General features: G+C 42.0%; 3 protein-coding genes across 6 annotated transcripts; 1 reads left to right on the top strand and 2 right to left on the bottom strand.

Annotated features, from left to right (window-relative positions):
* Nucleotides 1-4: 4 nt before the first annotated feature.
* LOC135497962 (PP2C-like domain-containing protein CG9801) lies at nucleotides 5-15653 on the bottom strand. Of its 4 annotated transcripts, none has more exons than XM_064788019.1 (6): nucleotides 15298-15653; nucleotides 14395-14709; nucleotides 3901-4061; nucleotides 3251-3376; nucleotides 2807-2988; nucleotides 5-2273 (listed from the first exon to the last, which is right to left on the bottom strand). In XM_064788019.1, the coding sequence occupies exons 2-6, from the start codon at nucleotides 14568-14570 to the stop codon at nucleotides 1371-1373; spliced, it is 1548 nt and encodes a 515-aa protein (XP_064644089.1). In that variant the 5' UTR covers nucleotides 14571-14709; nucleotides 15298-15653; the 3' UTR covers nucleotides 5-1370. The 4 variants fall into 4 exon arrangements, with proteins under 4 accessions (XP_064644089.1, XP_064644090.1, XP_064644088.1 ...); XM_064788020.1 differs by having other exon boundaries at nucleotides 15387-15653; XM_064788018.1 differs by having other exon boundaries at nucleotides 15538-15653.
* Nucleotides 15654-16743: 1090 nt separating this feature from the next.
* LOC135497901 (cilia- and flagella-associated protein 410-like) lies at nucleotides 16744-21219 on the top strand. Its single transcript, XM_064787891.1, has 6 exons — nucleotides 16744-16897; nucleotides 17588-17653; nucleotides 17924-18147; nucleotides 18526-18670; nucleotides 19274-19361; nucleotides 20457-21219. The coding sequence occupies exons 1-6, from the start codon at nucleotides 16809-16811 to the stop codon at nucleotides 20637-20639; spliced, it is 795 nt and encodes a 264-aa protein (XP_064643961.1). The 5' UTR covers nucleotides 16744-16808; the 3' UTR covers nucleotides 20640-21219.
* A 605-nt stretch (nucleotides 21220-21824) lies between these two features.
* Nucleotides 21825-24640, bottom strand: LOC135497989 (checkpoint protein HUS1-like). The gene is made up of 7 exons (XM_064788097.1): nucleotides 24496-24640; nucleotides 23873-24000; nucleotides 23530-23706; nucleotides 23221-23328; nucleotides 22865-23039; nucleotides 22532-22675; nucleotides 21825-22231 (listed from the first exon to the last, which is right to left on the bottom strand). The coding sequence occupies exons 1-7, from the start codon at nucleotides 24545-24547 to the stop codon at nucleotides 22146-22148; spliced, it is 870 nt and encodes a 289-aa protein (XP_064644167.1). The 5' UTR covers nucleotides 24548-24640; the 3' UTR covers nucleotides 21825-22145.
* Between the last annotated feature and the right edge of the window lie 39 nt (nucleotides 24641-24679).

Below are 24679 nucleotides of genomic sequence, written 5' to 3'. Positions count from 1 at the left end.
CATATAATCGCATTAACAATTTATTGCCAGTAAATAAATTGGTTTGTTTACATCGAGTCAAATGCAGAGTAAGGAGATGCATCTGAAAGCCGAGCAGGATATTCACGTAGTTCCTGCCGAGATGACGCCCTCCGCCAAATTGTCATCTTTTACGTCGGCAAGCGATAGACGGCTGACGTCGGCAATGCTACACAGGCTAATTGCATCACCTACTGTACTTATATCGTACCTACTACTGTAAACTAGCACTAATTACCTTAAATAGAAATGTGCTCGACAGTAACAAACTTATACAGTAAAACAAATGGCACAGCACTTTTGGCAGTGGAAAGAATATGAACATGCAGATAAAACTCGGTAGCAATGTTTCCCAACAGTGTTGTCATCTATCCCAAGGATCATAAACTAAACATCACACAAACTGAAGACAGGACAAGTTGGGAAACATGACTTGCATGGACAGAGATCTAAATGAATGTTCATCCAACCATAGCATCAAATCCCATATTTACCCCAAAAATAATGTCAACATAAAATGTGCAAGCTGAAATAAGTGCAAAGATTCATCCCCATAAAAACCGAAATATACGCCAGCCAGGCTCAAGAGCAGAATGTTGCTCCTCCCCCACCCAGCGTCGTTGATCACCCATGATCATTGTACCACGAACAGAGCACACACTAAATATCTCTCTCATATCCTCCTATTTACAAACTTTAAGCAGATTTATGTAAACAACATACAACAATTACACAATAAACTTTAAACTTCTTTTACAAAATGGATGAATTCTTAAAAATGGCTGGTTTCGTTTTCTCAGCTCAAAGCTTGGTCAGTTTCTCAAACAGCCTTTTTATAGGGAGAGCCCCCTGACTCACTGATAGCTAGACATCTCACATGTTTCATAAGGTGGAGTGGAAACCAACTCAAGTGAGCCAACCCTCAACATTTCAAGAATTCATCCAAATCTTCACTTTTTCCAGACTTCCAGTCTTCCGTATTTTAATATGCAAAGCGATATATGACAGCATTTCCTTCAGTATTATACATGATATTACTCGTAAGAGGGCACCACCTGATGGTGTGACGAGCTGACAACACATTGAAAAGCCAACATCTTCATCACTTTTGCTGACCACATTCTGAGAAATAAAGTCCTTTACTCACAAACCAAGCTCTAAAATGCACAAGACTCATGAAGAGTTTTCACCCGTAGCCTACTGCTTGATTACCCTGCTAGTTGACAATCTCAGTCACTTCTAGCGTCTGACATCAACATCATCCCACTGGCAAAGTTATCCAATATCAATGTTGTATTGAACAGATGTTGCATTAGACAAGCGACCACACTTTTGGCCAGAACGGTGCTGAACTATAATGACGTCTCAAATGACAATCTCCTGTTTTGGAGGTAGGGATCATTCAAGTTGATCGGTGACATCGGTTCATAATCATCATCATCATTAAGCGGGATTTCCTCTTCTTCTTCCTCGATTTCATAATTCTCATCATCGTTGCCATGGTAATGTCCAACCTCATATGCCACGATCGACGCATGATCTAGTTTCCCCGGAGCTTTTGACATTTTCTCCACGATTTGTGAATCTCGCCTCTTGCGCTCTTTTGAGCGTAACTTCTTACCATACAAGTTCGGATCTTCGAGAACCTTGCGTTTATTGTCTGTTAATTTCAACACGTGTTGTAAGAGGGCACCACATAGTTCTTGAGCCGAGCACGGCGACTCTGTATCGAGTTCAAACTCGTGAATGATTCGCTCCATTTCTTTGACCGAATACTGATGTCTCTCTTTAGGTTCCATCTCAGGTTTGGCTGAGAGTTGTTGAGCGTGTTCGATATCCGGTGAGCTAAAGCGACGACTCGCTTGAGCCAGCTTCGTCACAACAGGATCAAAATTGTCAGAAATGCCATCAGTTGTAAGGAATACTATATCACCCGGGTCACATATTGTCATAGTACACGTCAAGTTGTGTAATTCTGGGTTTTCACCATCGACCGGTCCCAACGCACCGCCGGCATCCCGGATATCCCGCTCAGCCATCAAGTCATGTGACCCAATACTCACTTCTCGCACACCGTGAAATTTGCTGAACACATATGCTAAGCTGTCACCGACGTTGATTGAGAGGACAGCAAACTGTCTACAATAAGATAGCGGCATCACTAGTGTAGCATTGAGTGTGGTCAGGCCACCATCACACTTCAAGATAGTATCATGAGCAGCGTAGAATGAGTCCAGTAAGTGTTGCATCGCTTCCTGGAATGGAAACAAGAGATCGGCGTCATCCGCATGTCAACCAGGAGGAGGAACACATCAGTTAACTTGGTCATGAATGGAGACCTTGTACAAGCGTGAATTGTGCCCATATACTGTGCAATAGCAAAGTCACCTACAGGTCACATAACAACTCCTGTGATCTTTCTACGGACTTGTAGTGACACCGATGGTCAAGTGAGCGATTAAGAATTGACCACAGACCAGAAACCAAGTTATTTGTCAACGTTTTGCAAATGCAGGATGCCTGCAGAGCCAGAATCGTTGACAGACGAGGCATTCAGAGGAGGAGTGTGCAGAGGTAATGCCAGACTGCTCTAATGTTTACAAAGCTCCAGTGTAGGGGGCGCTACTGTTGAACATTTAACGAGCACACACACATGCAGAAGGGAGAATGTCTGTGTACATTCAACCAAGAGCAGCCCCCTATAAAGGAACTCCGTCAACGTTATCAGTGCCAGCCAGCATGACTTCCTCATAAGTCATCATACAGATCAGATCTCAATTCTCCCTACCTGAGTTGTTTTGATTGGCTGATTCGATAAAAACATCTTCTCGTGCATGAACTTCATGCATCCGTAGATGGCACAGCGCGCAGCTATCTTTGACTTCTCGCCCCAGTTTACACCGTCTGCGATTACCAAGATGGCGTTGTTCTTCCTCGCACAGATTGCAAACGAGTCAGCGATTGGGTCTCCTGGAATGATGAGACGTAATCAATTTCATTCCTAATTGTTATAAAAAAGACTCTGACAGACATTGATTCAGTGAAAACAAGACCATATAGAAGTGATCACATGTACAGGTGTAAACGAGGCCCTTTTCACCTTGACCCACAGACAAGTTAGAAACAAGAGGAGAAGAGGCCCTCCCCAACTTAGAAATAGCCTGAGCTGGACTGCTTCAGGACGGAGATTCCATTTCCAGTGGCACAAGCTTCAAGTCTAGGTGTTACCTACCGGAGATCTTGCCATTGACTGGGTGCTGGTCATATAATGAGGTAGCTATTCCATATGCTTTACGACTCTTGACGTTCCAAGCCTTCGCTCCAAGAACTCTTGGTGTATCGTCGTCATTCTCTGAGCCTGAAAGATGAAGTGATATGAATCATGTTATCAATATCTAAATGCTGATCATTTCCACTCTGAAAAAACCAGCACATTGAAAAATGGAGCGAAAACAAATGGCCAATTTGACCTTTTTCCATTGCCAAACCTGGCGTGCCATGAACTCTTGGCCCAACAAGTGAAACCATGCCCCTTTAGCCATTATGAAGAAGCCTCAGTCATCAACACACGTATCCCAACATTCGATAAATAAGTCAACATCATTGGTTTCCATGGGAACCCATCTAATATACAAATCACCCTCGAGAGAGATACAACCGGTATAAACCGGTGACCAGTCAGCTACATATCAAACTGGATGAGGAATTCCTTTTTGGCCGCATAAAACTCTAAACCACTAGACTTTTTCTCAGTCTGCAAAGTGACTCTCCATTATGCACCACTGATCCATCTGCCCAGGCAGACAACCAGACAGTTGACAATCTCCAAATCCAAGCAGGTGCATGGTTTTTGCTTCCCAACCGAAGAGGCACCTCACCTACCCCGTAACAGCTGATCGACCAAGCAAAGGCCATCTTCTGGTCCGGTATACGACGTGAAGATGTCTGGTACGAGGGGGTCAACACTACGGAGGGGGATATCAGTGGGCTCTTGTCCATACCATGTCTCCTCCCCAGCCTTGTTCTTGGCACTGAATGACAGCCTGAAGTGAGATGAAGTACAGTTTGTTTCACACCAAGAAGGATACAACATGTTCAAGGGTGTTGACACTACAGGTAGACGTCCTTCATCTCATGGCCATATCACATCTCAGCACCTTACTGCCACATGTAATAAGAATATGAATAAGGAATTATTGTGTGATATCAAGTCAAACGATTGAGAGGGTAAGGAATCTGAGCTCTGTGAGTGGTTATTGATGAGGGAAAACGAGCCAAAAGATCTGAGACTAAAGATGATAATTCCATTGATTTACTCCGATTTACAAATGAAAATTGATGATTGCATTTTTCTTGTGTGTTCGTATCTCTTATGGAGCAGACGATGTGCTGTGTTGATGTGCTGTATGAGACAGCAGGCAGGGAGAGCACAGCTCATGACTCACACATCCAACAAGTTGTAGGGCTTCTGCCAAATGGAAGTGACAGTCAGAAAATCAACACATCTGAGTCAGACAGTCGCTTGTTGTATAGAACTGTATCATCATATGGCTTCATCTGACTTCACAAACCGCACGACCCTATCCCAAATCTTAGTAGCAACACTAACAACAAGCTAGAAGTGGTAGTGGAAAAATCCACCATTTCAAGTCACTTCCTGTCCTAACCATGACATGTGAGCCCCTAATGCAGCAGAGTGGGACCAAGATGACATAGGGTACCACAAAGTATGGTCAGCATGATTCTGATGGTGCCCGAGATCAGCATAACAGTCGTCAGGTTGGCGGTGCTGCTTGATGGCAATGGTTTCCCCTTGGATGAGCTGATCACATGAATTATTCACCTCCTACGCAAACTCACCAGATTGTATTGGATTCTGGAAGAGGCGGGCAGAGGAAGGAAGAATGATGGTAGAGTGTGGAGAGATCAGACCAGGATTCTCATCAGACTCTAACAACACAATGTTAACAGCCAAATGAGAGTTCTAACATTGATTTGTTGCTCACTCACAGAGGTCTACACTGACCACACATTGTATTGATCTGTCACATGAAAGAGGCCCAGGGGACTGTTTATTATCTACAAATGGCCTGATAAATCTAATCAGCACTCTGCAGGGACAAAACATGACCTTGAAACAGCAGTGTTCAACCAGTATCAGCAGAGGTTAGCTCAGGACATCAGGAATTTTGGGATTTTTACTTTAGGATTTTTATCGAGTACCGAAATATATGAGTAACACTCCAATCATGATAATGATCTCTCATTGTGTGTCTGCAAACAGCCCTTAATAAGCAATCATTCCCGCATAAACAGATAAACTGTATATATTAGAAAACAATTATCTATCAAAGTAGATAATAACTGCCTTCGTGGTCAGATTGGTTGATTTGACAGACCCAGTCTCAGCAGTGAATCTCTGATTTGCACTAGGAAGGAGCTGGGGAGGGGGGGGGGGGGGGGTACAGGTATACAATGCATGTGTCTCACTGGTCACTGCTGAGGTCATTGCTGAAGGGGTTAACACATTATCTGAACAAGGTTAATGGTAATGCTAGCTCCACATACTGTATTATGTTTGTAGAGAATAAGGCTGAATCATGAAATGTTTTTTCGAGTTCAATTGATCTCGAACATGTTGAATGCTGATTTCTTGGTAATATCAAGGTATCTGCAGCAGCTGGCAATGAGATTGACTATCGCTGGTGATGTTTATAGGTGCAAAGAGGCAGAGATATGCTAATTGGGCCATGATTTATTATCATAGTGTACTTCATGGAAAGCATTCCATTTCCTTGTCCAGGTCTGCACCATCTCCGCAGTGGGCCATTGCAGTGATATGAGCTGTTACAAGAGTAAATAGAAAGAGAAAGGCTGATTATTATCAGGCCTTATGGGATAGACTGTCTGTTTTATCAAAACGTTCAAGTGAACTAAAAGCACGATCAACTTACACACTGTTGTGGAAATCCTCAGGTATTCTGACCAAATGACTGTGCCATGATTGTGGACGCAGGAATCCCCATGGCAACGATCGTGTCAGACTGGCAAACTTTTTCTTTGGCTGGCCATGACCATCAAAATAGTAATGTTTCTCAATGATGGAGTTGCCTTTCTCTGTCTTTGATTGTGGCTCGTGTGACACAGACCTGCGCATGTGTAGTGTCTTGGCCCGTTTGCCTTTACATGGAATGAGGAACATGGTGATGCTACTGTCTCTCTATGTTTACACTAAATCCAATCAAGTATCAGTCTACCAAGTTATAATCCAAAAGTTTTAATCCTGATAGTACTGTATTTTCCATTGACATAATCCTGTGGCCTCAATTTATCCAAAGTGTTGCATAAGTCTTTTATAGCAAGCTTGGCAGGACAGAACCAGACCATACGTTGAAATCCACGGGAAGGAGGTGAATGCTGCCTTGTAATCATTGCTGAAGACCAGCAATGATCCTGGTATCCAAGCACAGTGACGAGTGAGACTGCTGCCAAGAAACCATTCAACACATTAGGCCTATTTCGTATTTTTCACTGTAACTAGGGCCTAAGGGATGATGAGCTCAATCTGATTGACATGACTGAGACACCACACATCACCAACACGATACGTGTACCTAACACATGTGACTCCGTTTCAATCGTAACCTGTTCCAGTAACATCAATCTGCGGTAGATAAGATGAGATTGAAAGTTGATAAACCGTCCTGAACTGACCAGCACTGCACACCACCCACTAAAGGAGAACTCAATTCAATGCTGTCATGAGTTTACTGACAATTCGACAGGCTGATCCACAGCAGCTGTGATCACACAGATCAGACTGACATCCAAGAATTGGCTCCTGGCTAACACGGGCCTACTTCAAGGTTTTATTCCAAGATCAAGGAATCATCCCTGCAAATCAGATAGTAATGGCAAACCAATTAAACATAGTAATGTGGTATGATATTTAGGACACCCTCGAGAGGCACGTACACAGCCATCATAAACTGTGCAACTAGGCCTAATGCTCAAGATCAAACTATCAATAGAATCATTGATCGGACAGGCCGAGGCCTGTTAATGAGCTGTAGGGTTATTTTGGGGAAACATCTGTGCCAAAGTCGTGATTGCCATGAAAGCGAGGGAGGGGTTGTTTTCAAATTACATTTTGAAACTCAGTTCAGGTAAATTAGGCCAAGCCATTCATTTTAAGGACAAAAGAGGCATTGTGTAGGCCTGTGTACTTTGCAGAGTTTAGACCTAAACGTCTTCAGACTGCCGCTTTAATCGGTCACAATATTTGTTCAGGGATAATAAATAACTGAGGTGCATGATGACCATGTGCTTGACATCCTGCTTGAAATGACTATAGAATTTAGTGAATCTCGAAGGTCTGTGTCCTCCACCCAGAGAGATTGCATGGGGAGCAAACCCCTCCAAGACAGTGTAATTCCACAAGACTCCCGAACATTGCCTCTTGAAATCAAATTCCCGGTACAATTTTACGCAGTAATGTTCACAAATTTGAACATGAATCCTTTCTTTGGCACTGTATTCTAGAGAATTATACCTCTTTCACTGAAGTATCAAGTTTAACTGAAGAACAATGAAACATGTACATGCAGCTCTTATGTGGTGTTTCTAAATTCTAGAGAGAGTGGCTAATTTCAATATAAAAACTTAGTGATTGAACCAATTTCTTCATAAGAATGCAAATGTAAATAGGATATGAAAGTCAAAAGAAACTGGTGTTTATTAACCCCATTTCAGCATGAACAGACACCTAGCAGACACCTCCATTAGCAGGACACACTCTCTATTAGTGGAGTATTAGGGGCACTGCTTTTGATACAAAATGCCATTTTCATTTTAAGCTGACCTCTTTTGGACATCTTTCTAAAAAGACAGTAATTGTCAGTTCCGTGGGACTTTAGAGCTTGTGGTCAGAAGCAAAACAGGCCCAACAGTGAGTGCTCTGGGTAGCGAAAGTGTAACTGATATCCAAAGTGACCCAGTTGCTGGCAGATTATAGCCTCGGTTTAGTATACCTGGTTAGCATAAACTTGGCTGCCCACTGACATAGATTCATGCATAATATGTCCTAGTTTACCTATATTAGGAATGTAAACAATAATAGTGCCATGCATGGAAAGTGGAGTTTGTCCATCTGAAATGTGCATTGAATTCACTATTGCAGTACAATAAATAAAATCACCCTCTCAACATCCCTAATATATTGAATCAAGAATATCCAAATATCCAAACAATTATTTCATTCCATATTCCTTTTTTGGTCGAAAAATATAAATCAAAGTAAGGGTCACTGAATGAATATAGGCCTACAAAGGTGAAACATTGATAATCCAAAAGAAGTAAGAATATAATCCACCAAAGGAACAACAAAATAAGTTTAACCTGTTCAGAAGAACTGGAACCAGGAAAGATGTAACAAAATTGACAAGGCAGGAAGCACTTGATCTTCACCACCACGTGTTTCATCATGGTTACTGTGGTCAATATGCTAATGAGCGGCTGATAATGAGCTGGACAAGCAACATCAAAAATGTGATAGCCACTTCGTTGATGACCAGAAAGGGTGTAAATTGTACTCATTCACTACAGTAAGACATGGTCAACACCATGGAATTGACCTTCTGCACTTGAAGTATCAGAAACAAAATCTATCCCTATTACAAGATCAAAGGAATATGCCGCCTTGCAAACAAGCAGCCTGCTGAGTTTGAGAGATTATAGCAGACAAGTGTATAAACAAATTAACCCAAATGTGTGTAATTAATCAAGCAGAAAGGTCCCTGTACCAGGCTGTATCATGATACCATACACAAGTTGACCACCAAGAATGTTATTGACAGTTTAGTTGAGGGGGAGGGGGCTGTGCTGGGTGGACTCCAGCCATTCATAAGCCTCATACATCAAGGGGTGTGCATATTCATTGAGAAAAGTGGTTGAATTCCACAGCCAAGATGTCAATCAAAGGTCTCCCATCAATGGTCTCTTGTTTTAGACATAGAAACTTTTTCTATCCCAATTAGAAATTGGGGGTGGGGTGTGTGTTGGACAGTACTCACAATGAAATGCATTTTATGCTCTCAAAAGTGCTTAAATGGAATACATGTTGCATTAGGATTGTAGTGTGGTATGTATCTAACAATATTAAGCATGTTTATTGGGGTAAAAAAAGATTTGGGCTGTGTCAGAGTCATTTCAAATAATGACCCCAGCTATCAAAGCACTATCTGAGATCATAGTGCATTGAAACTGGAATGCACTAGATAGTACACAAGCTAGGTCAATCCAGAACGAGGCTGACTTTGGCCTATTTTGTATAAGTTTTGACCCAGGTTGTACACTGCAAGGGACTTCAAATGTATCCTGAACAGCTCGCACATCTGGTTCCTAAACCAACTGGTCACCTTCAAGTCACGAATTAGATTATGATCAGCCAGTAATCATATCAGCGCATCGCTAACTGAAGCCAGTCAACCAATGACCCACAGCATTCAAAAGCAATGATCAAACTTGTGGAGTTGTTTTGTAGGTAAGCTTGACCCTCAATGTATTGACATTGCTAAGCATGTCCCAGGTAATGGAGGCAATGCCACTGGATGTTCAGTATGACTTCCAGGTGTCTTTGTTTGGGGTGACTCATCATGGATGTTATGGCTACAGGGCAGCCAACACCACCAACAACTGTTGGCATTATTTGGAATAAAACATGATCCTCATCTCTCCATTCAGCCATGATCTGCCACATCTGAGAGAGCCTTCCTCTCATCAAGTCATCAAGCTCTCATGTCATTTATCATCAATCAAGCCGCAACGATATCTGTCTCTAAGCTGTCCAAGCACTCTAGCATTACAACACAGGAGCCAGCAGATAAAACACAACATGACAGAAAGCTTTCAGCATAAAATAGATTTGCCGCCTCTGGGATAGCAGTTTCAGTGGCAATCCCTACTGACAGCCAGTCTGGTCCAATCCAATAGCATTTTCCCAACATACATGTATTGATTAAAGGATGGTGGTCTCACTGCTGTAAAAAAATCTGCTTCTCTAAGTCATCCATTCATGTTCTTGCTGAGCGCCAGTATGACAGAAGTTGAAGTTGAGGCGCAGCTCAGCCACTCAGCACAACGATGCAGGTTAGGTATTACACAGTCCAGCCCATAACGGCTCATGGTAAACTTGCCCAATGCGGCTTATAGTTTATTTGGCCTGAGCCGCTCATGGTGAATTTGCAAATTCCCACTCATGGTGAATTTCCAGAGTTGCACGGTGTGGTCATGTTATTTATGGACAGTACTGTACACAATGTGAGAACCAACAGTTGCTAATCCACCAAGTAGTCAGGAATATGATGGAGTTGTCATGGTGATGATGTGGCTACCATAGCAACCAGGATGAGTTATCACATTGTTGGGTGTAATTGGAAAGGGAGCGAAGGTGTGGGTGAATTCGTGAGATATTTCATGGTTGCGTCTAAGCGCGGATTATCAATGGTTAGCAACATCTGACTCTTGAGTGATCGCTCACCGCTTCTGACATGTTTGAAAAAGAGGAGCTAATCTCTCCTTAATATCAGTTTAATGACCAGTCTTCAATTCCATCGGGAATAATTCTAATTTCAGCAAGGCAGGACAATACCAAGACTCCTGCAGATTTCCAGCTTGCTCTCAAGAAGCCCTTTTTGCAAGCTAATCAGGGAGATACTCTGCCTTGGTTACCTAACAGTGTGACAATGCAACAACTCTGATCACTTGTAATAGGCCCTGTCACCACCTGAGAGACATCTGGTGGCAATTTGTCCAACCAAGATGTAGGCCTATGATGACACCACTTCTAAACAGAATCTATAACATCCCAACCCACCTTCACTCCAATATCCTCAAAAGAGTTACAAAACAAATTTACAGCTCATTCAAAATTATGTAACAAAAGCATACAAAAGGAATGTGATTGTTTGTGTCCTGTTGTGTGGTTAGTGTTGATATTGGCTATGACAGAATGTTCACACACTGTTACAACAAACCCTCAGACAACTGATTGAAATGAGAGGTGGTCCATGAACATGATGAGTGATGCTGGTCAATGAACATGATGAGTGATGCTGGTCCATGAACATGATGAGTGATGCTGGTCCATGAACATGATGAGTGATGCTGGTCCATGAACATGATGAGTGATGCTGGTCCATGAACATGATGAGTGATGCTGGTCCATGAACATGATGAGTGATGCTGGTCCATGAACATGATGAGTGATGCTGGTCCATGAACATGATGAATGATGCTGGCCCATGAACATGATGAGTGATGCTGGTCCATGAACATGATGAGTGATGCTGGTCCATGAATATGATGAGTGATGCTGGTCCATGAACATGATGAGTGATGCTGGTCCATGAACATGATGAGTGATGCTGGTCCATGAACATGATGAGTGATGCTGGTCCTACTTCAACATGATGAGTGTGTTTATAATATGTTGTCATGCCACGGCCGCTCATGTGCCTCCTGTTGAGCTAGTGTTGACTGTTGTGATGAATTACTCTTGTTTCACCTATCTAAGATAAGCGGATTATCATTGCCATCGACCAAGCCAGAAGGTAATGTCAGGACCATCGGACAACTTGGTGTTGGCAACCAATTACCTATCCTAATCACATGTGAACAATGTATGCTGGCATAAAGACCATGAGCCGTAATAATATCGAGCTTGAATCAACTGGTCTTACATCAGTGTAACTGATGTAATGTATTGAAGGATCATCTGGTGGCATGCATAATGCACAACAGTAATAGGACCATGTTTCAATGGTAAATAAACTGCTCAATGTACAGTATCCACGTCAGCATAGGCAGGCTTCACACAACCAACGCACACCTGAAAAGCCTTTTTTACAGTTGTGACACATCATTCCTTCATTCATTTTCATGCACTTCATCAATATCTGCATATTAAGCGTGACCCTTCACATAAACTGTTTGAAAAGGACTTTTTATACATTTGGGTCAGAGTACAGACTCAGAAATACTCTAGGGTCACTGATCTAAGAGTAGTTCTATATTTGGTGGTATTATTATTATGCCCACTGTCATTAGATCCAGTACCTGAACATCTTCAACTTGGAGGGAAATGGATTGACGACATTTTGTCTGATACTCGAGACATCATAATCCAGCTTGGCCTTTGTCTCGATGTCATAGTAAACTGGTCTTATATCAGTGACTATAGCATGTTTAATCAATAATAAGTAGGTCTACGATGAAAGTATTTGATATTCCATTTTGATCTTTCAATTGAGATTCAACTCACATGACAAGTGTGAGACAGGAGTGAGGAGTGTTGGCCTAAAACTTGCAGGTTCAATGCAAGTTCTCCCATACACAGTCATGCTAATAGCCCCAATGCATCATAATTTGTGTGGTATAAATACGAAAGGAAAACTAACAGTTCTTAGTTTTTTAACGAAATTGAAGAACGAGGCCTACAAGTAATGGATCAATTGTTCACAGCAATTGACCTAATATATTGGCCATTGAATTGATTAGTCAGCATGCAGCAGCATGAATACACCAACATGTGAAGCACTAACAGGTTCATGTGAAATCAATCACTCAGGTATTTCTTTGTGTTTAGCAGAACTAATCACTCTTGTCATTTGGAATACACAAGAGTGGTTTTTATCAATAGAATCTGAAGCAAACGTCAACCAAAAGCTTGGATGCATCAACTGTCACAGTCGTTCCCAGCCTTTTGAGTTGAAAACGTTATATTTTCAGGACACCAAGTCACTGACAGTCAAAGTTACACCACACCTTTGAAGGCATGAAAAATGTTTGATGAGCCCAAGTTTAATGTAATCCCAGTCCCTTAGGGGGTGATTATCACAAACTGAGAGGATGGTCCAGGTCGTGATAGGACTCGCGATTGTCCTCTCCCGATTACTGATTGTAATGTATTGTATGATTATCCTCTTCTTGGTGACTAATTGCTATGCAGTCATCCCTCTAATTAGGTGTTCTAGACAAACATCAATTATCACTGTGCTCATCCCAAGCAGATGCGAGGATGTTGACCAGCCTGTTCATAATTTGGCAACAATATGGAGATCGGTGGACATCTTTTACTTTTAGGACGAAGCATCACTGTCATCACAGTTCGAGAGGTCGACAGCTGATATGAAAATATTGGTACGCTGTACATGTTGTATTCAAAAAAAACCCAACAAAATCTCCAAACCACCATGTTCTATTAATATTTGCACTCCTTTAGGGCGACATGCACAACTAGACTGGTACCTCCTCCTCCCCTGCTGCACTGACCTGGTAAGGTCATTGTGATGCAGCATTGCAGAACAAAGACCATGCTATGCAAGAATTCTATTTCAACTTCAAAGGCAACACTGTGAACTGAATCAGTGATGTGAAGGAGACTCATGTACTGTAGAAGTGTGCCTGCTGAATGAAAAGTGACTGGACCCATTTTCCATGAGCTACCAGCTGAAGTTCTAACAAAGCTGACCTAACAACATGGACAACAGAAAGAAAACATTGGGGAATGTTTTATTGCCAGTCAACAGTTCTAGGGCAGAGGGTTAAAATGAGTACTGTCCACATCATTCTACATGACGTCATGATAGTTTGCACAAAGATGATATTCCAATAATGTTCAAACAATGTACGCTGTCTTTGTACAAATACAAACAAGAGAGACATGAAGAGAACCAGCACAACTCTAGGTATGCTGAATGTAAAGCAGACCATGTTTTTTCAACATGAAACACAAGACGCTGGGATGTTTGGCTAGCGTTCTCTAGCATTATGTCTGGGACTGATCTGCTACCTGCCAATACTAGCTTTGAGCTCTAGGTAGTCTAGTCTACCAAGAAATGGATGATGTGGAGATCATAATGCATTGCCAGTTATGTTTACATTCCAACCACAAGACCCACCCTGCTCACAAGACCCATCCTGCTCACAATGCCCATCCTGCTCACAACGCCCACCCTGCTCACAACATCCACAAGTGGATCTGAATATATTCACATGCCTCTAATAATCAAATTTTATCAGAGGGCGTTGAAATCGGACAATAAAAATTGACAAGTGTCTGAATGCCTGATCAAAAACACGGCAAGGACTTAACAAAATCCATAAATAGTAAATGATATCAATGCTGTCAATCCTTCTCTTGATACAAACAGATCCAAGAGAAGCGTATGTGAATAATCAGAATAAGATTACAATGTGTAGAGCATGCCATTGACAAGGTAGCCTTGCTATATCATCATGATGAAACCATGAAACAATAACAATCAAAATGTCTGCAAATCTCGGCGGGTTTAGAGCAGTTAGAAAACATGAACTTACTTCTTGCCTAAGGTTGCTTTCTTCTCTGCCTGTTCGACACCATCAGATGTTGTTGCTATCGACGCCCTCCGCTCTGGCTCAGTATCCTTACGGCTCTCCGGCTCTTTGTGACTTTTGCCGCCAAATATGGAACCACTGTTCTTCCTCTTCACAGCTGATTTCAGCGGTTTTAACATCGCAATTCGGTGAATTCGTTAGATATCCTAAATAGTTCACATTTTTCGGCAACTTCGAATGGGGAAATTGTCTTCTTTAATTGTGTTTTCTACATATTCCAGAAGATAAAGTTTTTGATTCAGAGTCAGTTAAGGTCAACTAAAACGAGAAATAAATTCATTTGCAAGAGGTACTGAAATTTTTTTTTAAAGCAAACAAAAAAATTGAGAATTTTTTCTTCAAAATATCATATCAATATCATGAAAATATTAAATTTATCAAAATATCACAGTGACAGTGACACAATCAAAACATAACGCCAAAATAAAAACATCATAAATGTTCCAGTTAGAAATTACATTCGGCCTGAAACACTAATCATCTGATGAAACAAAATAACATATGAACATTCTCAAAATTTATCTCAAATCATAAATCTCATTTTTTCCGGTCCATTCTTCTCACTTTCTCAAGTTATAGGCAACATTGTTTCAGCAAGCTAGGCCAGGCGTACTGGTACCCTTCAACCATGTCTAGGCCACCCTGGACTGTATTCAAAGTGTCCCATCGCTCCATATAACCACCATTTCATTCACCAATTTTTTGCAGACGACAAAAGTTTTGACAAGAGAAGACTCGGTCACAACAGTGCATACTGATAGGCCTAGGCCTACTACTGATAAAAAGTCATTGCAGACGACGGAACTCCGAACAGACACCATGAAGAGAATACATCCGTTAACACACCTGAGACATCAATGCCTTTCCCTTTGGTAAACAAGACAAAGGGAAATCGAGATAACCACTCTCAGTCTCAATGATAGAGGACTGGCTACCTCAGCAACAAGCATGATAAGGATGGAGTGGATGGATGGTTGCAGAATCCCGAAATCTCAATCTCTCCTTTCATCCGAAATATTTCCCAAACAGCAGTTATTGTTCGTGAATCGATGTCACCAGCAGCATACGGTTAACATGTATATTTACCTCAATAACTTATCCACACTTTGGGTGACTCAGATATTATAAAAATCGGGATAAATTAGGCAAATATAATCTCCAACATGTTGCCAATGTTTTTATTTTTATTTATTTTCCTTCCTCTTCTCCGCGAAAACATGGAGAGTCAACTAGTTTTACAGTCTTCTCGCAGATGGCAGCATCGGCGAATAGGAGTAAACTGCTGATGAAAGTGATGATGAAAATGCTGATCAATGGCGGCTCTAATCTCACTCTGATAGAAGATCTGATAGAAGGAAATTCTTCCAGGCCTAACTCTGGTCCCCGAAGTTGCTGTTAGGCCTCTTGTAGGGGGATTTCTGCTAAATAATGTTAGACCCTTCCAATGTCTTCTGTTGCCATCTGTTGGTGTTGGTTGAAAGCACAATCAGGAATATCACATCAAAAGAATCATTTAATTTATGAAGACAATGTCACTTTAAAATCTAGATACATGAGAAATTTCTTTGATATAACTAAAATGACCTCGTCTCTGATATACTTCTAAATATCATACCATAGAAGAGTTATCATTACAAGAAAATATAAAATGTCCGAAATGTAAACCATGGGAAATTTAAAACCTTTTTGAAATAAATCCTGACCCAACTCCTTCATGAACCTGGACCTCGTTTATCTTGGACCATCCCACTTGTTCCGAGTAATGTCTCACTGCTTGTTGGGATTTGGGTCATAATTTCCAAACATCTTCTCTTCATTGGGTTGCTGCTCTAAGGGTTCTGCGACTCTTTACGCTGGGCTAGGAAGTTCTTCCAGGCCTAACTCTGGTTCCCGAAGTTGCTGTTGGCGGCTTGAAGGGGATTTCTGCGGGAGCATTTTTAACTACCCCCCCCCTCAATAAGTCCTTCTGAGACGATTTAAAGGACCACAATATACATCTTGCTATGACCCAACTCGCATCAAAAATCAGCTAAGGCGGTTTCGTTAGCGATAAATCAATTATATTTATCATGTATCCAGATTTCGAAGATTTTGTCTTTGTGAGTTTCAAGACCCAGACAAAAAATGACTCCCCCTTACACATGTTTCCAACCCCCCCCCCCCCAATGCACTGGCTAAACATGTCAGAAGGACAGTGGGTTTGGGAGACCCCCCCAATGCACTGGCTAAAACCACAAAACGTATCGGAAGGACGGGGTTGAGCGAAACGACTGGGGGCGAAAAGGTCGCGGAGCGAAACAACAGCAATTCCTGAAGAGTTGCGATTTTGCGAAAATTACAAGGTTATCATTGATTTTATGGTCAAAATGCCAAAACTATCTGAACGTATGGTTTTGGCGCGGTCAAGAGCCAGATCACTTGATAGTGTAAAGAAGCTTAATTGCTGGTATGTGTGTGTTTGATATGGAATTGCCAATAAAATGAAGTCTATTCTTTCAACATCACAACATGTCATCCTAGAGGTAACCATCCTAGACGCTAGACTGTAGATCGCGTCCACACTAGGTTTAATTAAAGGAAGCAAGTTTAAAGACATCAAAATAAAATCTAATGGTCATAAACGAAATAAGCAGGACATTTTTCACATTCCTGTTGATTTAGGCTTGGATAGGGCTTCCCAATATTAGGCCTACAAAAATACATCAGGAGACTTTTGATTTTAGACAACAACTCCCGGCCTAATCTTGCACCCAGGCAGATGAAATTTTTGGGAAATGTCAGAATGTGTTTTATGGCCTACTCATTTCGTTTATGTCGACTAAATTTTATTTTGATGACTTTAAACCTGGTGGACGGTGGTGGACGCTGTTTATGATAGCCGCTTTCATCCTAAACAATAAAACATTGGTCCACAGGTTTTGAAATAAAATCCAGTTATCATATTCATTCATAAACAAAATATTAAGCAGGACATTTTTCATATTTTCTGAACCTTTCATGACACGTAGTGTTGGCCATCTTGACGTCACCATGCATTTTTACATAACTGCAGTGTAATGTGACGTGTCATGACGTTTTGTTCCCAATCAAGTGCATGGATCTATAGTTTAGCCACAGCATTCCTTTTTGCTTTCAGGGCAACAGAAATTGATGATATTACTATCATAAAGAAGCTCAACAATGCTGAAATAGTTAGTCTGAGGTAGGTTTTATTGTGGACCATAATTAACATGATCACTGTCCCTCATTCTCATGACTGGGATCAATGCTTTTGCAACGTCATGCTATCATTGTAACCTAAACGTCGAGCAGACTAGCCTAATCATGCTTCAGCTGCAGCAGTCTTCTTGGTGAGGTACATCTCACCCTCCTCCCAAGGTATCCAGCCAGTATCTGCTTACTGATGTATCTGGGGCACATGCCACAGATGCCAACAATGATATAACCTTGGGGATTTCTCTCTCTATTTCAGTTGCAATAAGATCACCAGTCTAGAGCCATTCCAACATTGCTATAACCTCAAAGAACTCTACATCAGGAAAAATCAAATCAGCAACCTATCAGAGATTTGCTACCTCCAAGAATGTCCAAATCTTCGTGTTCTATGGCTAAGTGACAACCCATGCGCTATTGGTGATCTCTACAGGTCCACAGTTCTGCGTACACTGCCCAATTTAGAGAAACTAGATAATATTGGTGAGTACCGGATGATCTTCACCAGGCTGGTTGCTTGGACGTCGTGCAGAGTGCGAGCATTGTTGAATCGACCACTCGGTAAACTCTGCATGTGTGTCGCCAAACAATGGAACCAAATGATCTATTTGACTGGTGAATTTGTTAGTTCTCCTACCATTACTGTGGGCTTTAGCTAGGTGCAGTCAATATCAATATGTATTGGCCAGAAATCAATAAGAGACTGCTGTGCAATAGCAAATTGAACTCAAAATAAAGGCATGATCCAAGGTATACGCAGCTCGATGCTCAAACTCTAAATTCATCATTGTCTCCTTCCGTTCCCCTAAAGTGATGTCATCCTCCATTTTGAATGAGTTGCCAGCATTTGTTTTGTTTCAGCCATTCAGGAAGATGAGAAAAATGAAGCAGTTGAAGTTGGAGCCGAACTGTCTGTCCCTGATCCACCGAGACCACAGATGGCAACCTCCTCCAGTCAGGAAGACAAGTTTGAAGATCCTCGCACGCTAACATTGGACGAAACAAAGTAAGAAGATTTTATATTTGGCCGTTAAGTGGATTTCTGAGCTCCTGCAGTGCTTTAAACCTCAATAGATGCTCCACAACTTCTAGAATGTCCTTGGTAGAGATGGAATGAATGGAAAATTATATTTGGTGTCCATTTGTAATCGTTGCCAGGCGCGGATCCAAGGGGGGGCGCCCCCCCAGCGCACGCCCCCCCTAATTCCGGCACGGTGTAAAAAAATTGTAGCCCAAATTAAAGTGGTGCTTAATATTTGAAGATCAGATCCCAGGAAATCGCATATGGAGTCTTATCTTAAAAATTTTTCTGGGGAAGGCCCCCCCAGACACCCCGCCGTCGCTTCGCACCTGCGGCACTCGCAATTCGGGCTTCGCCCTCAAAGTGCGCCCCCCCCTTTCGAAATATCCTGGATCCACCCCTGGTTGCTCATTCTGAATAATGATAGCTTGGATGGGCGTTGTGTAGTAGTGTTGGACATGTATGGCTCTGTTTCCAGTGAAGTGTGTGTGCGATTCTGTTCTCTTGTAGTCACACCAGTCTCGACCCCTCCATCCAAACCCGGAAATCCAATGCATTCTGTAATCTCTTTCTACATTACATTCACAGCAAAATCCGAGCTGAGTTAGGTCTGAAGCCACTTCCCGTAGAGAAAGTTTCACCCGCGAAACAGAGAATTAGGCCATCAAAAGGCCGGGTAAGGTCACTCTAAAGCATTGGTCCCATTTGACCAACTTTTTCTTTGTAATCCCTACCTAACTAGTCTCCACACACACCACACTCCCACTGACTTTCTCCTACGTCTTCAGCCCGAGGTGAAACTATCTCCCACGTCAATCACTGAAAGCTCCTGTGATGTTGGTCACTCCTGAGATGTTATGGATCATTGGTGATACAGTGATGTAGTTCTGCTTTGTCATTCAATATGCATCACAAACTGTGCTTGAAATGGCAAAGAGAAATCCTGATGGAGGAGTTCATCTATACATTACTTCAAATGTTTGCTTATCTTCCTGCCCTGCTGCTTCTTTCCTAACACACTTCACAACATTTCCTCTGTCTACTTTACTTTGTACCTTCTCGCTATTTGCCAAACTAGTCAAGTTAGCGGTCATTTACCACTGGTGTTGATGATAATGATGATGATCTCAGAATGTAGTTCACAGACCTAAAAGCTTATCTTAGTATTCTCATATTGTTCATTTCATGCAGAAATCAAAAGGAGAGAGGTCATGTAAGTACACATGCAAAGTGACAGTTGGTGGGTTGGGGTCTTCTTCTTGTGTCTCACCCCATGATGGATGGCCACGGCTGCCTTGATGGGATGTGGTGGGGTTAGCTAACACATTGTGTGGTCTGTTTCTTAGCCACCTTGTTGCAGTGTGTGCTGTCTTACACTACCTTCTCACTTCTTCTACACCTAACCTATGAGTACATTATTGTAGTTGATATCTTTAGATCAGCAGATGTTTTCCATATCTCATATCTACGCGAGTACAAGTCTTTTTGACTTGTTTATCCTTCGAGTTTGAATACGACATCCTGATGGATGAAGCTGAGAAGGGCCTCATTTGTTGACATGATACTCGAAACTCTGCTGACTTATCAGTGCTCCCCAGATTAGCTTAGCATGTTTGACGAGTCTGATTGGTGTCATTGTCGAGTCAATGAACAGTGATGTTATCGGCTTGAATAGTCGTGAAGCCCTGTCACAACCCTCATACTGATAGCCCAAACACAGGAGCGGAAAATTCACAACTAACCATTACAGTTTGTTTTCTCTCTGTTACAGAATTCTAACCTGGTCCAGGCTGTACTGCTGATGTTAGATGAGATTGATGAAGATGGTCTCGAGACAATAGGCAATGCTATAAAGGACCGCTTGGAGACATCACCTGACATATTGTCAACGATGAACTCTGTCAGAGATGGCATTGATGGACTGCAGACAGATGTCCTAGAATCAGAATCATGATAGGAGTGAATGATACATGCCTCGGTACGAGGGGTGCTCTTTCATGGCCAGCTGGTCTCTGTGTAGGCGGACACTTCAACTTAGAAGATAGCATGGGTCTTAACAGCTGCATGGTCAAGAGTGTGATACTCAATAGGACTGTGCTACATATTTCCGTCCAGCAAATCGTTGCATTTATAGAACTTTAGTTTAGCTGACCCCCATCTAAAATGAACGAGGTCATGATCACTGATTTTCACTCGCATTGGATGGCCTACATTGAAGAGTCTGTCCTGTTAGTATGGAGGGTGTCGGTTTAAGCCTGCACACTTCCGGATTATATAAATGATTTTATAGTTTCAAAAGACAATAGGAGCAGAATAGCGATCTCGTTTATTGTATGAATCTTACACCAGAGCCTTGTCGTTTAAACAAGTTTGTCACTAACTTGACATTGTCTCCTTCAGTTTTAGACAATTGATTACACAACACCAAGTTGAACTGAGGGCCGAGTTTGTGAACAACAAGGCCCTTGTGTAAAGAGACACTGTATGACCGAGAGTGGGTTAGAATCACTGTTTTTTCACTTTGTATATATCATCATGATATGGAAATAAAGGATTTTTCTAGAATTGAGTGTTTTGTATGTATCTAAGCCTATATATGGGCATACTCTTTAACATAAGGGGCCATTTCATGATATCCAGTGAAAACGCCCCCATGCCAAAACGTCCTCGCTTTCAAGGTACCAAAACGTCCTCGTGTCAAAAACTTCCTCGCTTTCACTTAAAGGTGGCTTGGCATTGGGGGCTTGGGCTTTGCCTGGGGTAATCGCCATAAGCTCCAAATCGAGATGGGCAGGTATAGGAAACAAAAGCCCGAATAGAGATTATGTTTGCTCTGTGGAACTGGAAGTGATGTAGAAAATGAAACCCATTTCTGTATGCAATGTACAAAATATGCAAGAACTCGCACGGAATACCTAAAATCCATTGATGAGACAGCTAGCCCAGCTCTTCGAAGTTTCAACCACCAGCTGATGTCTGAGGACAAGGACAACCTGTACCCAGATGACTGATTGACTGGGTGGTCTTGTAGGACTAGGAGGCCTCAACCAGCTGATACCCAAAGTGTGGACAAACCACATCAACACTTCAGACTCAAATGACAAAAGAGACAACTTCTAAAGAAAATTTTGAAAACATATTTATAATTAACGTGGTTTTATTAACAAATTTACATTGTAAGGAGATTCTAATGAATATCCTACAGGAGTCCACCCCAAGAGGGTTAACCTTCCCTTTGCAGACTAAAGTCAGAAGAGACCAAACTCATGACGAGGAAAACTTCTTTGGAATGGCACAAAGTAATGATGCATTGGGGCACATTCCTTCAACCGTACTGGCAACTTTTGTGCACTTTGCTGCTCGTCCAATGACTGCATCTTTAAATCTGATTGTTTGTTTTACAGTCCATAAACAGTGACAACATTGATGAGCAGTAGAAGCGACATGTCCTCAGCATGGATCATAAAGTGATGACGGGCATGAAATACTGCAGCGACATGTCCTCATGAAGAAGGAAGAAGTGGATGAAGCGATTATCAACAATATCTGAAATATCAAGTAAAACAAACAATTATTTTGAGATGAAATCTAATTTTGATGAGGTGGACTAAGATTAAGATATCAGCAGGGTGTGTTGTCCAAGAGCTGTTTGCTTGTGACAAACATGTACCAAACTCTCTGAGAAGGGCAGGGAATGACAGTAGATGTCTATAAACCATGTCTATACTTTGCTGCATTTACCGAGGGACTCTGCATCATTCATCGGTGCCAGCCTGGTATCATCATCTCCAGAAGGATGCAGGAGAGCCATGAAAAGGAACCCAAAATGACCTTTGCCCTACTTACTGCATATCACCTTGTCTGGGTTGACCTGCTGACCGATCAAGAACTGTGCCAGCTTTCTGATATCAATGCGTGCCTCAGCAAACTCTTCCACATCCCGATCTCTAGACTGTTGACTCTGGGACGTCTGTGACGTGTTACCTTTATCTGGAGGGAAAGTGGAACAAGAAAGGAGGAGTTGCAGACAGTATTAGCAGAGAAATGTTTACAAGGCTAAAAGTGTGCTCATTTCATTTGGCGGGACACTGACCCGTTCCTATGTTTGGACTTATCTAGTTTTGAGCACTGGAAGAGTTCACTCAGGAATGTTGAGGTGTAAAGCAAGCACTTCCTTACCCAATACTGGATTCTGTAGGTCCCTGAAATGTGTTGTGATGGCCGCCAAGTCCGTTTCCACTTTGAGCTGCATCTCTCCGCACCAGTTGGCTGATATGACCACATAGTTACTGATGTTTTTCATGCGCTCGACCACATTCCTCAGCATCTTCAGCGCTGGCATATAGATACTCACCTGGAGGGGAAATTACATTGCTTCATTATTTGCAACACAATATCAAGATCACTAAACGGGCATGGGGGGGGGGCAAGATCATGGTGCATGATGGTGACTGCCACTGATTAAGTTATGTATACCCTTAAACCACCAGCACTCACCATGAGCACTGATATTAATTCTTGACAAGACGACTTACATCAAAATCTGGCACCTTGGGTTCCTGGTAGTCCACCCAGAGACGGCGCGGGATCACTCGGACCGGGATGTCATGCACCACCAACCGCGATTGGTTCGTTAGAGATGGCTAGAATGAGAGAAATACACAAATAGACATTTTCAAATAAAGGCCAAGATATAAAGGAGATTTTCTTAACACTTGGGAAGGAAAACCAGCAAACTCAACAAATCCAGTCAGTCTTTCCAGGGCACGGCACTGCCCTCAACTCCTTTCACCTTTCAACTATTGCATCTGAACTCTACACATTTACAACCTGATATTTCTTACCAATTCGATTTCAAAAGTAATACAAGAAGTGTGCCGCTTGGTGAGCTTGATCTTGACTGTTTTTGCATTCTGTGCTGACTTGAGAGATCGTGTGAGACTGTCTGGACAAACCTCGAGGTATATCTCATTGTCCTCCTCGGAGACACCGTCCATACTGTACTCATTGAAGAAATGACTCTGGAAAAGAATCAGCCAAGTATGAGATCTTTCAGCAGAGCTCACATTAGCTGCTCGACCGTCATTTCAATCCGAGCATTTTTCACCGATGACCATTCGTTGAAAACCTCTCTAAAGTAAAAAAGAACTTTGACCATTCATTATGATGTAATTGTAATCATCCCACCTGCATAAGTTCACACCAAATGCCAACTCCACCATTGGCCACCCGCTCCGTCAGGATAAAATACAACTTGTTGGGGGTAATTCTTAGAATACAGTTTTTGGCTAGTTTGGCGATTGTCCCGACAACCTCTGAAAAAAGAAATGTATCTTTTTAGATTTAGGATGATTAGTAACAGTACAGTCATCATCTACAATACATGTGAGTGATGGCTTATTACGAGTTAGGCTGAAGTGTTGTACATTTTGAGGGGTAGCTTTTGAGGGCATCCCAACCTAGTTTGTTTGGTGCCTTTGATTGTCCTGAATGCTCTGGACTTATGTTATGAAGTTCTTGACCTCACACCTGGAGTCAGGTCATCAATGACTTGGAGACGTCACCACATGAGGGTAGGCTGTCATAAGAAAAGTCTCAGAAATGCCGTCATGAGTTTTTTTCGATTGAGTAAATTCGAAAAAAGTGTCAGGAGAAATGCTTAGTGCGGCCTTGATTGATTGAAGACATCCTATAAAGACAGTTTTAGTTCCGACTCTCAACACCAGAGGTCAACAACATAATTTAATAAAAAGTCAGTTCAGAACGAGATGAAAAGCAATATTCATAGAGATGTGAGAAATGGTACATACTAGAAAAGTGTTGTATGCACCCTATGTCTACTATTTTCGCTCTGAATCTCATGATCGGGGCTAAGGATAGTTTATATTGGTAGAAATTGGGGGTAAATCAACTGGCAAAATGGGATTTTGAAGAAAAGCGCCTCATTGCGACAGTGGTGCCGTCGTCGACAAAATTAGTACTAAAGCATTGCTC

Source organism: Lineus longissimus, chromosome 13 (genome assembly GCF_910592395.1).
Source record: "Lineus longissimus chromosome 13, tnLinLong1.2, whole genome shotgun sequence".
In the NCBI taxonomy this organism is placed as follows: Eukaryota; Metazoa; Nemertea; class Pilidiophora; order Heteronemertea; family Lineidae; genus Lineus; species Lineus longissimus.
This window is presented reverse-complemented; position numbering and strand designations above follow the sequence as displayed.

Coding starts and splice junctions, on each gene's coding strand:
- LOC135497901 (XM_064787891.1), top strand. CDS start 16,809: ATGGTCAAAATGCCAAAACTATCTGAACGTATGGTTTTGGCGCGGTCA. Junction 18,671..19,273: donor CTAACATTGGACGAAACAAA/GTAAGAAGATTT, acceptor TTACATTCACAG/CAAAATCCGAGCTGAGTTAG. Junction 19,362..20,456: donor TTAGGCCATCAAAAGGCCGG/GTAAGGTCACTC, acceptor TCTCTGTTACAG/AATTCTAACCTGGTCCAGGC.
- LOC135497989 (XM_064788097.1), bottom strand. CDS start 24,547: ATGAGATTCAGAGCGAAAATAGTAGACATAGGGTGCATACAACACTTT. Junction 23,040..23,220: donor CCAAGGTGCCAGATTTTGAT/GTAAGTCGTCTT, acceptor TTTCCCCTCCAG/GTGAGTATCTATATGCCAGC. Junction 22,676..22,864: donor CCTACAGAATCCAGTATTGG/GTAAGGAAGTGC, acceptor CTTTCCCTCCAG/ATAAAGGTAACACGTCACAG.
- LOC135497962 (XM_064788017.1), bottom strand. CDS start 6,220: ATGTTCCTCATTCCATGTAAAGGCAAACGGGCCAAGACACTACACATG. Junction 3,377..3,900: donor GGTCGATCAGCTGTTACGGG/GTAGGTGAGGTG, acceptor TTCATCTTTCAG/GCTCAGAGAATGACGACGAT. Junction 2,989..3,250: donor AGTCAATGGCAAGATCTCCG/GTAGGTAACACC, acceptor TCATCATTCCAG/GAGACCCAATCGCTGACTCG.